Source organism: Chinchilla lanigera, unplaced genomic scaffold (genome assembly GCF_000276665.1).
Source record: "Chinchilla lanigera isolate Chin_1 unplaced genomic scaffold, ChiLan1.0 scaffold00015, whole genome shotgun sequence".
NCBI lineage: Eukaryota > Metazoa > Chordata > Mammalia > Rodentia > Chinchillidae > Chinchilla > Chinchilla lanigera.
The window spans coordinates 9,454,218-9,466,881 of record NW_004955416.1 but is presented as its reverse complement, the minus strand read 5'-3'; the positions used below and the strand labels follow the sequence as shown (position 1 = coordinate 9,466,881).

The 12,664-nt window shown below is 39.2% G+C and overlaps 1 protein-coding gene across 1 annotated transcript in view; it reads left to right on the top strand.

Moving 5' to 3' along the window:
- Nucleotides 1–12,664, top strand: part of Ttbk2 (tau tubulin kinase 2) — a gene marked incomplete at its 5' end in the record, with an annotated part of 106,265 nt that overhangs the window by 51,680 nt on the left and 41,921 nt on the right. Inside the window, 3 exon segments of the mRNA XM_013512442.1 lie at nucleotides 958–1,062; nucleotides 10,256–10,321; nucleotides 11,557–11,649. Of these exon segments, the coding sequence (XP_013367896.1) occupies nucleotides 958–1,062; nucleotides 10,256–10,321; nucleotides 11,557–11,649 (264 nt within the window).

The window sequence follows — 12,664 nt, the reverse complement described above, 5'->3', positions numbered from 1 at the left end:
TCTCCATTTCATCAGAAAGCTCCTTAAGCAGAAATACTTTTTTTTTTGGTCTTTTTGAGATAGGATCTCACTATGCAGTTTAGGCTGGTCTTGGACTCACTTTGTAGCCCAGGCTGGTCTCAAACTTGAAATGATCATCCTGCCTCAGCCTCCCAAGTGCTGGGATTACAGGCGTATGCCATACCCAGCTAGAAGTGCATTTTTTTAAAAAAGCTAATCTTGCGGGGCGGAGGCAGGAGGATTGCTGCAAGTTTGAGGCCATCCTGAGCTACTTAGTGAGTTCAAGGCCAGCCTAAACTGCCTAGCGAACCTTGTCGCAATGCCCCACCAACAAAAAAATCAAAACCAGAAAGAAAGAAAGAAAAGCTAACAATTCTGTGTGGCAATTTTGAATTTTATCACCAAAGACTCCCTTACTTATCACTGAAATTTGTGGCGATTTAATATTACACTACTTTATTTTAACAGAAAAATGCGAAGTGTATTGAGTCTTTTGGAAATGTTTCCTTAATTCTATTTAATTTTAGATGAGTAAAATTCAGCTTTATGGTGCTTTAGGAAATTCCTTAAACTTTTTAGCTACTTTTTTTCCTCCACATTCCTAATGTCTCTCATTTTATTTTATTTTTTAAATTTCATTTTATTTTATTTTTTTGCTACTGGGAATCAAATTCAGGACCTGAATTTCAGTAAAGTCGGTGTTGTATTGTATAATTTTTTGTGTATGTGTATAATTTTATATAGTTGCATAATTCTTTTTTGTTCAAGGCTTACTAGCTATTAATAGAAACAAAAACTAGATAATATATAGTAAACATAATGGAATAAAATACTATATCTGGAAATGTTGCTTGTTAAGCCTTTAAATAGAAGAATAAAAAAAGAATAAAGGAAGGGTAAATTATAAAGACTAAATGTTATAAGAATTGTGTGCATTTTCCTTCTCTGTTTTTCTAGTCAAACTTTGCCATGGGTCGCTTTCCTAGTACTTGTAGGAAATGTTACATGCTTGATTTTGGCTTGGCTCGACAGTTTACCAATTCCTGTGGCGACGTCAGACCTGTAAGATTTTTCATGTTCCTATTAAATGTTTGAGAACTAACCTATTGTTTATAATATGATCCTTTAAAAATGTTAATTATGTGTTAGAATGGATGTTGCAGTGGTGGTAATGTAGCTCAGTTAAGAAATGAATAGATGTTATCTAAAAGCTGCCATGTCAGTTTCATAATTACATTATAGATGAATAAATTTACCATTGAAAGTTGTGGCTTTGGCCAGGTGTAGTGGTGCATGCCTGTAATCGTAGTACTGGGGAAGCCAAGGCAGGAGGATCACTATGAGCTCGAGTTTAAGGCCAGCCTGGGCTACAAAGTGAGCTCAAGGACAGCCTGAACTGCATAGTGAAACTCTGTCTCAAAAAGACCAAAAAAAAAAAAAAAAAAAAAAAAAATTTGTGGCGGCTGAGGCAGGAGGATTGCTGTGGGTTTGAGGCCAGCCTGAGCTACATAGTGAGTTCAAGACCAGGCTGTACTACATAGCAAAACCCTGTCTCAAATAAAAGAAAGAAAGAAAAGAAAAAATAGACAATAAACCAGAGGTACCTGTGGGAGAATGAGGGGTAGGAGTTGCTTGAGCCCAGGGTTTAGAGATCAGCCTGGGCAATACACCTGGAACAATCATGGGCATGTAACACCAGAAAAACATATTTGGAGTCTGTATAGATATGTAGCTTCTTGCCTTTTCCTAATATCAATGCCCAAGAAAAGCTATAAGTGCTGCTCTTTGAGTAGAGAGGTTTGTAGCAGAAGTTGGCCTCAATGAACTGACAACTGCATAACCTCCCTTTTGGTGGCTGTCTTGGATAAAGCCACTTTCATCAGTGAACCAGACCTCTTCAGGGTATTGAAGGAGTAGGTCAATGATGTTCTGCCTGCTTGCATAGGTCTGGGAGATCACTTGTTCACAAGAGTAGTTAACCTTTGCCTGTAGGCATCAAAAGACAGGATTAAAAGTAGTGCAAGTTTTTATAATCACCTCAGAGGTGACTAAGAGTATGGCCTGATACCTGGCAAGCCATTCTCCTGTTAACCACAAGTAACTTGTAGTCTCAAGAATCAGTCTGACCTGATGGGAGTCAGAATTTCTAGTTTTTTGTTTTCTGTTAGTATACCTGTAGCTGCTATTGCTGTCAAGCAGGGTAGTCATTCAGCAGCCACTCCATCCAAATTTTTGTTTGTTTGTTTGTTTGGTTTTTCTTCTGGTATCAGGAATCGAACTCATGACCTTGAGCTTGCCAGGCAGGTGCTTTGCCACTGAGCTAAATCCCCAGCCCCAATCCAAATTTTTGAAAAGTAGGCCACTGGGCAGAGTTCTTATCCTAGCCTCTGGGTCAAGACACCCAAAGCAGTTTCTGTCTCTTGTTCTCTCTCTCTGACTCTGTCTCTGTCTCTCTCAGTTTCTGTCTCTGTGTCTGTCTCTCTTTTTCTGTGTCTCTGTCTCTGTCTCTGTCTCTCTCTCACTCTTTCTCTCTCTCTCTCTCTCTCTCTCTCTCTCTCTCTCAGTCTTACCCATGTAGTTTAGGCTGACCTTGAACTCACTATGTGCCCCAGGCTGGCCTCAAACTCACAGCTCCTGCCTCACCCTTCCAAGTGCTGGAATTATAGGTGTTTACCACCATATCCAGCACTTTTCTGATTTGTAGAGGAAGAAGAGTTTTCTTAAGTCAGGTATTTTATTATACATGCAGCCAGATCCACCTGTTGGCTAATTAGGTTAGGTAGACCTTGGGTAGTCCTAACAGGTAAAATCTGTGTTGGTTTGTTGGAATTTGAGAACTGCCCCCAATTTTGCTAGTAAATCTCTTCCTAGCAAGGGAGTAGGACACTGTGGGACTGTTAGAAACTCATGGTTAAACGTTTGACCTTCAAAGTGACATGTCAGAATAGGAGTAAAGAATCTCCACCTAGGGGTCCCCTCAACCCCAAATATGATTATAGATCTAGAGGAGGGTTTTCCAGAGAAGGACATCAAAACTGAATGCAACAATTGCATTAGCTTACCCATGACATCCAATGTTACCCAGAGCTCCCTGTGTGAGATGGTAATATCTGCAGACAGGGATATGGTAGGCTGCCTTGGACCTCTTCAATAGTCAGAGCAGGAAAGGATTTTGGCTGTCCTCACCCCTGTCTGGGAGCAGGAACAGTTAACCCCCCTTGAGTCAGGGACATTGGCTGCCTTACAGTCGGAGCAGGGCCCAGGCAGTGGCTTGGTGTAGTCACATGCCCAGTGTCCAGACTTCTTGCACTTAAAACGGAAGCATCACTTATCTTTGCATTCTCCTTTTTTTGACCTGGGTAGGTTTAAAGCATTCCCAATTGCACCAGCTAGAATTCTACCTTTGCTCTTTTGACTCTCTTCCAGATCCTAATTGTTGAATACAGAAAAGGCCGTGTCCAGCAGTTGGGTCATAGGTGTCTGGGGTCCCATCTGAAGTTTTCTTCGTTAAAGATGGGAGAGACCCATATCTCCTTGAGAGAGAGGTAGGGATCCAAGGATAGGGTCATCAAAGATAGTCTCTTTCTTCCTTGGGTGCCACTCTAAGTACCATAGTTTCTGGGCTTTTTCTGAGGTAAAGGGTCACAAAGCCTGAACATAAGGGATTTCACTCTACTTCATATGTTTTAACAGAAACAGTTTAAGTGAAAAATAGTTTAAACTGCCATCCCGTAGCCATTTCTTGCTACTTCCTAGTTCATATTGACCCCAAGCCATATTGCAATAGAAGGTAAGCTATTCCTTTTTTAAATTGACTGGGTCAAACCTTTCCCATTGATCTAGGATATGGGCTGAGGTGAAGTCATTGGATCTGTGGAGAGTAGTTTAGTTTCCCATGGCTCATCTTGGGCCCTATAGAGAGTGACAACTATGTCTTTACTTCCTAAGATGCCATCCCATGCAGAAGGAGACCCTATTTGAGCCCACAAAGCATCCCTAGTGAGACTCATGTATTCACTGGACAGATGTCTCTGTGCAAAGCTAGGATGATTCTGGCATTTTTTGTAGAAACACAGAAGAAAGCCCTACTGAAGGCTTTTGTCTCTGTATTGGGGCCCATTAGCTTCTTAGCTCCTCGAGCCCACTAGCTCCTCTCTAGGTGTTGAGGCACTTGATGGCTCTATCTAACCCTTCAAAACTCCCATGAGATCAAGGTGGAGTTCCTCCCTACCAGCATTCCTGTAGCCATGGCTCTGCGGAAGCGTAATGGAGCCACTTGGGAAACAATACCCCTCCCATTTATCCCAATAGTAAAACTCTGGTGCTTTATTTAAAGCAGTAGAGAGAGGAAGCCCCCCCCCCCACATTAACCCTAAAAAGTTGTAAGAACAAGAATGGCTCTATTTTTGTATACTCTTGAGTTAAGCTTTACTGGAATTTAAGAAGAAACATGGGATCTAGCCCAATGTAAAAGAAGAGAGGGAGAAAGCCCATGTCTTCTCTAAATCAGAGGTTTAGCTCCTATCTACAAGCGTGAGATTTTTCTGGTGATCCCAAGGTCACTTGAAATTAAACATGGCAGAACCTATGTGGCTGATTAAAAACAGGCAGCCAGTCATGTGACAAGACTAGATGGTGGCCAGTCATGTGATGAGACAAGATGATGATCTTGACTAAGATAACACCGTGAGAAAGAAATGACCATCTAGGGGAAAAGTGCAGATGGGACTTTGAGGTCACACAGAAGTAAACTAGGGTAGACAGAGACCAAGCTAATTTCCCCAAAGGCCAGCAAAATATCACAGAAAACTTGAAATGTGAGGACAGGAGGGCATAATAACAAGCTCTCTGGCTATTTAGCTCATGTCCTTAGAGTGACGACAATGAGACAAAGAAAGGAGAGGGAAGATAAACCTCAAGTGAGTCTGTAGACCTCCTACTGGCTGAGAAAATAAGACAAAACACAGAGCATGCACGCCTTCTCCCCTGTCCCACTTGGTGGTGCACATCAGGAGACTGTTCCTAGCACCATGAGGAAAGTCTGGGTTCCCTAACCCAGGAGAGGGACAGAGAAAGAAGAAGAAAACTTTATCTTACAGAGAAACAAAAACAATGTGACCAAAGGGCCTTACCTGCTGCTTCTGGCAGACTAAGCCAAATATGTTAGCAGGTTTTAGGGTGCTGGAACCTCTCCTGGAGGTGGATTGCTGAACAAAGAATTGGTCGACACAAGTGCAAACTGTAGCAAAGTTTTATTAAAAGGAAGGAAAAGAAACAGGGCATACAGAGTGACTTTAGGCCAAGTAAAAGTAGGAAAAGAAGTATGCTCCACAGAGTAAGGGGGTCCACCATGCAGGAACAAACATTGGCTATTTTCTGAGTTCTTTATGTATTTTTATATTAATCCTCTATCGGAAAATTATCCTTCCAGTCTGTAGGTTGTCTCTTCCCTCTGTTGATTGTTTCCTTTGCTGTGCAAAAGCTTTCTAATCTGGTACAATCCCAGGTGTAGATTTTTGCTGTTATTTCTTGTGTAATTGGAGTTCTCATCAGAAAATCCTTGCCTACACCTGTGCTTTTTAGAGTTTTATCTATTTTATCTTCCAGCATATTAAGTGTTTCTGTTTTAATGCTTAGATCTTTGATCCATTTTGATTTTAGTTTAGTACACAGTGAGAGGCATGGGTCCAGCCTCAATCTTCTGCACATAGCTAACTATGTTTCAGTGACAAATACGAATAACATCAGTGTTTTCCCAGCACCATCTGCTAAAAAGGCTATCTCTCCTCCAGTGTGTTTTGGCCCATTTGTTGGAGATCAGGTAGCTGACTGTGTCTGGGGATGTTCCTGCATGCTGTGTTGTATTCCATTGATCCATGTCTGTTTTTGTTTCAGTACCATGCTGTAGTTTTGTAGTAGAACTCAAAGTAAGGTATTGTGGCGCCTCCTGCTTTGCTCTTTTTTTTTTTTTTTCTTTTTTTGAGGCAGGATCTTGAAATGCAGTTCAGGCTGGCCTTGAACTCGCTGTGTAGCCTAGGCTGGCCTCGAACTTTGGGCAGTCTTCCTGTCTCAGCCTCCCAATTGCTGGGATTACATGTGTGCACCACCACACCTAGCCTTCCTGTTTTGCTCTTGTCGCCCAAGATTGTGTTTGCTATTCTGTGCCTCTTCTGGTTCCATATACATTTTAGGATTTTTTTTTCTATTTCTGTGATGAATGCTGTTAGTATTTTGATTGAGATTGAGTTAAATCTATATATCAGTTTTGGGAGTATGGCCATTTTGACAAGATTGTTTCTGCCTCTCCAGGAACAGGGGACATCTTTTCTTCCTTGCCTGCTTTGCTTCGCTTCTTTTTTCTTCTCTTCTTCTCTGTCTCTCTTCAAAATTTCAGACAGGGTCTTGCTTTGTAGTTCTGACCTTGAACTCACTGTGTAGCCCAGGCTATCCTCAAACTCATGGTGATCCTCCTGCCTCACCTGCCCAGGTTCTGAGATTACAAGCATGTACCACCATGCCTGGCTTCCATTTTCTGATGTCCCCTTCAATTTCCTTTTTTGGAGTACTTAGTTTTCATTGTAGAGATCTTGCACTTTCTTGGTTAGGCTAATTCCTAGGTATTTAATTTTTTTCTTGTTATTGTGAATGGTATTGTTTTCCTAATTTCTTTCTCAATGTGTTCAATATTGGTGTACATGAGTTCTATTCATTTTTGTGTTTTGATGTATTGTGGTACATTAATGAAGTTAGCTATTAACTCTAATGGTCTTTTGGTGTAATTCTTTGGATCTTTTATTTTTTGTTTGTTTTTTTTTGTTTCAGCCATATCATCCATGCCTCCCTTTCCCCTCCCTCTTCCACTTCCCATTTCTTTCCCTCCTTTTTTTTTCTTTCTTTTGGCTGGGATTGAACCCAGGGCCTTTGCACGAGCCAAATCCCCAGCCTTTTATTTTTTATACTAAGACATGGTCTCCCTGAGTTGTCTAGGCTGGGCTTGAACTTGTGATCATCTTGGCTGAGCTTCTCAGTGTGCTGAGAAATGTGCCATCATCGGGCCACCTGTTATACTTTCCTCCTCTTGACATTGTTCACCCTGTTGTACTTGCCTAAGATGTGTTTCCTGTTGTAATTTTGGGGGGAATGGGATCATACTGAGAAATGAACCCAGTGCCATTTAGAGATAGAATCTAAGTTGCCCCAGACTGGGCTCCAATTTGTGATCCTCTTGCCTTAGCTCTCCAAGAGGCAGATATTATAGGTAAGCACCACCACACCTGACTCCTGTTGTAATTCTGTTATCCTTCAAGGCCCAAATTTTTGTCATTTTCATTTAAATATTATCAGGTTAAATTGTTATGAGTTTTGTATTTGGTAAAGATGATAACTCCAAAAGGGATTTCTTACTCTGTAGCACAAAATTTTTTTGTATTATATTTAGCAGTCTTGCCAGGCGTGGTGGTGCATGCCTGTAATCCCAGCACTCGGGAGGCTAAGGCAAGAAGATTGCTTTGAGTTTGAGGCCAGCCTGGGCTACATAGCAAGACCTTATATGTAAAAATATACATATTTGCCATCTTTCCTCTGATTATATAGATCTTGTTTCTTCTATTCTGATTAAATTAGTTTTGTCATTCTTCTGCTGCCTTCATTAAGAAAGTAAATAAAACTTTAATACATGTTTACCTTTCCCAAAATATTATCATATTATTTATTTTAATAAAAATATTCTTTGTTAAAGATTCATTTTTACTTTCTTTCATGATGTTATACAAATAAAATTTGGGTAAATAATGTATTCATGTGATGCAAAAATAAAAAAATTCAAAATTCAACTTCAGCATGGTGATAAACACCTACAATTCTAGCAGTCAGGAGGCTGAGACAGGAGGATCGCCATGAGTTTGAGGCCAACCTAGGCTACATAGTGAGTGCAAGGCCAGCCTGATGTACATAGTGTACATACATTTTGTTGAGACCCTGTCTCAACAAAACAAAATAAAACAAAACAAAAATGAATAAATGATTTGAATAACTGTTTTGTCAAAGAATAGCTAAGATTTGCTCAGCATCATCAGTTATTTGGGAGATGCAAGTTAAAACCACTGTGAGATACCACTGCACACCAGTTAGGATGGTTAAAGTAAAAACCAGGCAATATTAGCTTCTCACAAAGGACAGAAGTTAGGAAATTCGGGAGATTAGGGGTGGGGTAGTGCGGGTGGTAGCTACAAAGGGGCAGTAAGGGAACTTTTTAGAGAGATGGGAGTATTCTATATCCCCATTGTGGTGATAGTTACCTGATTTTATATCCTTTTTAATGTAAAGAAGGGTACTTTTTTATTAGTCCAAGTTTGCAGTACATAATGATTATATTCATCGCATGGAGTTGGTACATGTACATAACACATCTTAATTCTTTTCTCATCCTCTTCCCCTGGGCTCCCTCCAGAGAAGAATACTTTGTTTCCATAGTCAAACTTGCATAGATAAGATGTTACATATTTACTAGTGTGTTACCCCTATACTAATGGGAAAAAAATTAGGTTTTGCATTTGTAGAATGATTTTATCTTTGTCAAGACTCACAGAATTATGTATACATGAAGTATGATTTTGCTGTGTAAAGTAATACCTTAATAAGTCTGACTTGAAAAAAATTAAAAAGGCAAACAGTAAGACAGATTTCCATTTCACTTCTGCCTGTCCCAGATCCACTCATTTCCTGTACTGCTAGTGGTCCTTCCCTCTACCCTCTACTTTCCACCTTAGGTAGCTACACTCTTACTAGTTTCTTAATATATTCCTCCAGAATTTCTTTGTTTGCATACAATAAATACAAATGAACTTTCTTACTTCCCCCTTTTTGATTAAAAAAGTTGCATGAAAAAAGGTAGCATGTTATCTGTTCTGCACCTTTCTACTTCTCACTTAACAGTGTACCTATGCGGTTTTCCCACATCAGTATCCAGAGCTTCCTCATTCTTTGTTGCAGCTGCAAAATGTATTCTGTTACATGGACATACTGTATTTTGTTAACCCCTTATTGCCAAACAGTTAGGTTCTGCCCAGTCTTTTGCTACCACAAACACTGATATAGTGAATGACTTTGTACATCCATTTTTCTTTGTCTTTAATTCCACATTTCTTGCATATATGCAAGTATAAGAAATGTTACCTCTGAGAGGCTGTATGTTTATAAAATGAGCAATACAGAGACCTTGCTCTCTCACACCGTTTATATCCTATGGAATAGAAGATAGACAATAAATTTAAAATATAAGCAAACAGGTGATAAGGTAAAAATACAAATAAAATAGAGTTGGGTTAGTAAAAGGTGTTACTGTGGCAGGATATAAAACAACAGAGTGGCTCTGCAGATGGAGGATAGTATTTTAGATTAGGATGACTAAGGAATATTTCTCTGAGGAGGTGATATATGAGCAAAGGCCTTGACATGGAATTGCTAGCCAGAGAGAGATGTAGGTGACGGCATCTGAAGAGTAGCACATGCAAAGTCTTGAGCTAGAAAGAAAATGTGTGGTAGATGAAATCACAGTAGACCCATTGTGTAAGGTGCCAGACCATGGAAAGTCTTGTACAAGTGTTCAGACTTTATTCACAGGTGCCCTCTCCAAGTGTTAGAATCATGTATTACTCATGTTTGGCTTTATTCTCAGTATCAGGGACATACTAAGTACACAGTAACTTGAGTTCTGAACATTGTAAGTTATATTTATAATATATAAGGTATAGGTTGCCACCACCTTTGAATTAAGTTTGAATAAAATAGCTAAGCTATGAAAAGGTTGACAGTTTAGGTTATTTAGTATTTCCTTATAGTCTCTCTAATGTATTTGTATCCAAGCCTGAATGTTAATGTGTATACTATGATAAAATGTATATACTATGAAAGCACTGAATATCTTCAATGTACCCAGTTGTGTGTGGATTATAAATGCTACTTTTGGGTAGGGGGATTGGAGATTAAACCTGCATACTGGGCAAGTGCTGTACCACCAAACCCCAACCCCCCACCTGCCCCAGCCAAGTGGCAACCTTTTCTTAAAATATAAGTAGAAAAATGAACAAAATCATCAGATGTTTTAAAGCTGTGGTTTAAAAATATTCTTTTTTCTGTAATTTCATAATAGAAATTAAATAGTTGTCTAGTGTGACAGTTATAAACACATTTTTTCCCCTTTACTTCATGGACTAATCTATTGCTGTTTGGTTTATTATTCTTGCTTGGCTTTTAGCCTCGAGCTGTGGCAGGCTTTCGGGGGACCGTTCGCTATGCATCAGTTAACGCCCATAGGAACAGAGTAAGTATCAGAGCGCATCTGTGTAAGCGTGTTTACAGCTTCAGTCACACTACCTTCTTCACATTACAGATGTTCCTTGCTTAATGACCAACCTGATTAATAACTGATCTATGACGTACCACTGGGATTTATGACCTGTCCTTTTTTTTTTTTTTTTTTTGCACAGTATACCTTATTTATGCAGTACTATGATTTTTGCTGATTGTACTGTACAATATAGTACTATAGCCTTATGTTCTGTTATACATCAAGGTACTGCATGTAAGAGTTATGCTAATAAAAGCAAGATATTAAGTTGGAGTTTCCTTTGACCACTTCATTGCTCTGAATATTGTAGTGTACATACTATATTATATATAATTCCTCACTTAGAGACCAGTTCACTTACCTAGCACAGGATTACAATCAGTTGTTAAACGAGGAGTGTCTTCAGTACATGGGGTAGGAATGGCTACTGAGCAGAGGATCTCTTTAATAGTTACGAAGTTCCTACTTTGGGGTGGCATTGATATTGAAAAGAGTTAATACTAATACATGGTAAGATGTATAGTAGGAAACGTGTAGCTGCTTACAAAATAAAATTTGATTTGCTAAAAGAGATAATAACTAAGTATGTCTATGTTTATAAAGAATGTGTGTCTTTAATTCCGTGTATGTATTAACAAAATTTTTTCTGAGACAGGGTCTCACTTTTGCTTCTGTCAGTCGCTGCAGGAAATGGCCACCCAGACACATTTGAAGCTAGTTTCTGGGCATGACTTCCATACTATACAAGATTTAATTCACAAATCTGAATAAAGAGAAGGCTGTGGCAGCAAATTCTCAAAGCAAGATTTTTTTTGTAACCACTCACTTTGTCCTCTTGACAGCAATTCAGTTTTATGGAAAATATTGCAGTGTCCTGAGTAGCCGGGATTACAGACATGTGCCACCACACCCAGCTTTAGTTTCCCTTCCTTCTTAATAAACTCATTGATTAATAAATTGCTAATTATATTATTTTGAACATTGCTGGACTTCAGGGTATTCTTTATATCATATATATATGTTTTTTCTGCCATGTAGATTGCTGTATACATGTGCAGATATGTAGATATGTTCACCAGATAAATTTTATGGGAAATATATTTAAACTTTCAAGCCTAGTGAGATGAAATAAAATGGTTAGGTCTTAATGCAGTATGCATTAAAGAACTGGGAATGTATCGTGGCTGAATTCTGTTTTGTTTATAAAGGAAATGGGACGACATGATGATCTTTGGTCTTTATTCTACATGTTGGTGGAATTTGTGGTTGGTCAGCTGCCTTGGAGAAAAATAAAGGACAAGGTAATTTTGAAAACAATTGTCAATTTTGGTATGGGAAAGGATAAAAATTTCTCCTTAGTATTTTTGTTGAAAATATATTTATTAAACACTACAATATCTATTGTATTTATTTTTATTTTTATTTTTATTTTGTCTTTTTGGGACAGGATCTTGCTATGCAGTTCAGGCTGTCCTCAGGCTCACTTTGTATCCCAGGCTAGCCTCAAACTCACAGCGATCCTTCTGCTTTAGCCTCCCAAGTGCTGGGATTACAGGCGTGTGCCACCATGTCTGGTTATTTATATTGTATTTAGACATTATATAGTACTCCATTAATTGTTTGGAGTGGGGAAGACACTAAATGCAGAAGCCCTCCTCTCCAACTCATTTTTTTAAATTTTATTTATTTTTTGTACTGGGAATTGAACTCATGACCTCAGGCTTGCCAGACAAGCACTCACGCTGCAGAGCTACATCCCTGGCCAGTACTCTACTAATGGTATAGATTTTTGTTTTTATGTATCAGTTAAAACTTCTTTTTGAGACAGAGCTTTGCTTTGTAGTTCAGGCTAACTTTGAACTGTCTGTGTAGTCCGGGCTGGCCTCAAACTCCTGGTGCTCCTTCTCTCAGCCTCCCAAGTGCTGAGATTACAAGTGTGCACCACACTGCCAAGCCAAAACATTCAATTATTAAAAAAGAAAATATGCTCTACCTATAAGACTTAACATCTATAAGCACTGTTACTCTATCCAAATACATGTATTTTTCTGTGAGCTGACACTAGAGAGCTAATGTTGCAACTTTTTCTGTGTACATGGAGAATAGATACTGATTTGTAAGTACAGTCATTTCTTGTGATTTGACATACAGCTGTCCTCTTTTGGCTGGCATGGGGTAGGGGTATGCTGGAGGGTGAACCAAGGGCCTGACAGCCTCACACATGTGAAGCTCATTCCCTGACACTGACCTACACCTAGCCCCTCCTGTGCTTGTAACTTCACTGTCTCTCTCTTTTTGTAAGTCAAATGAGTTTTT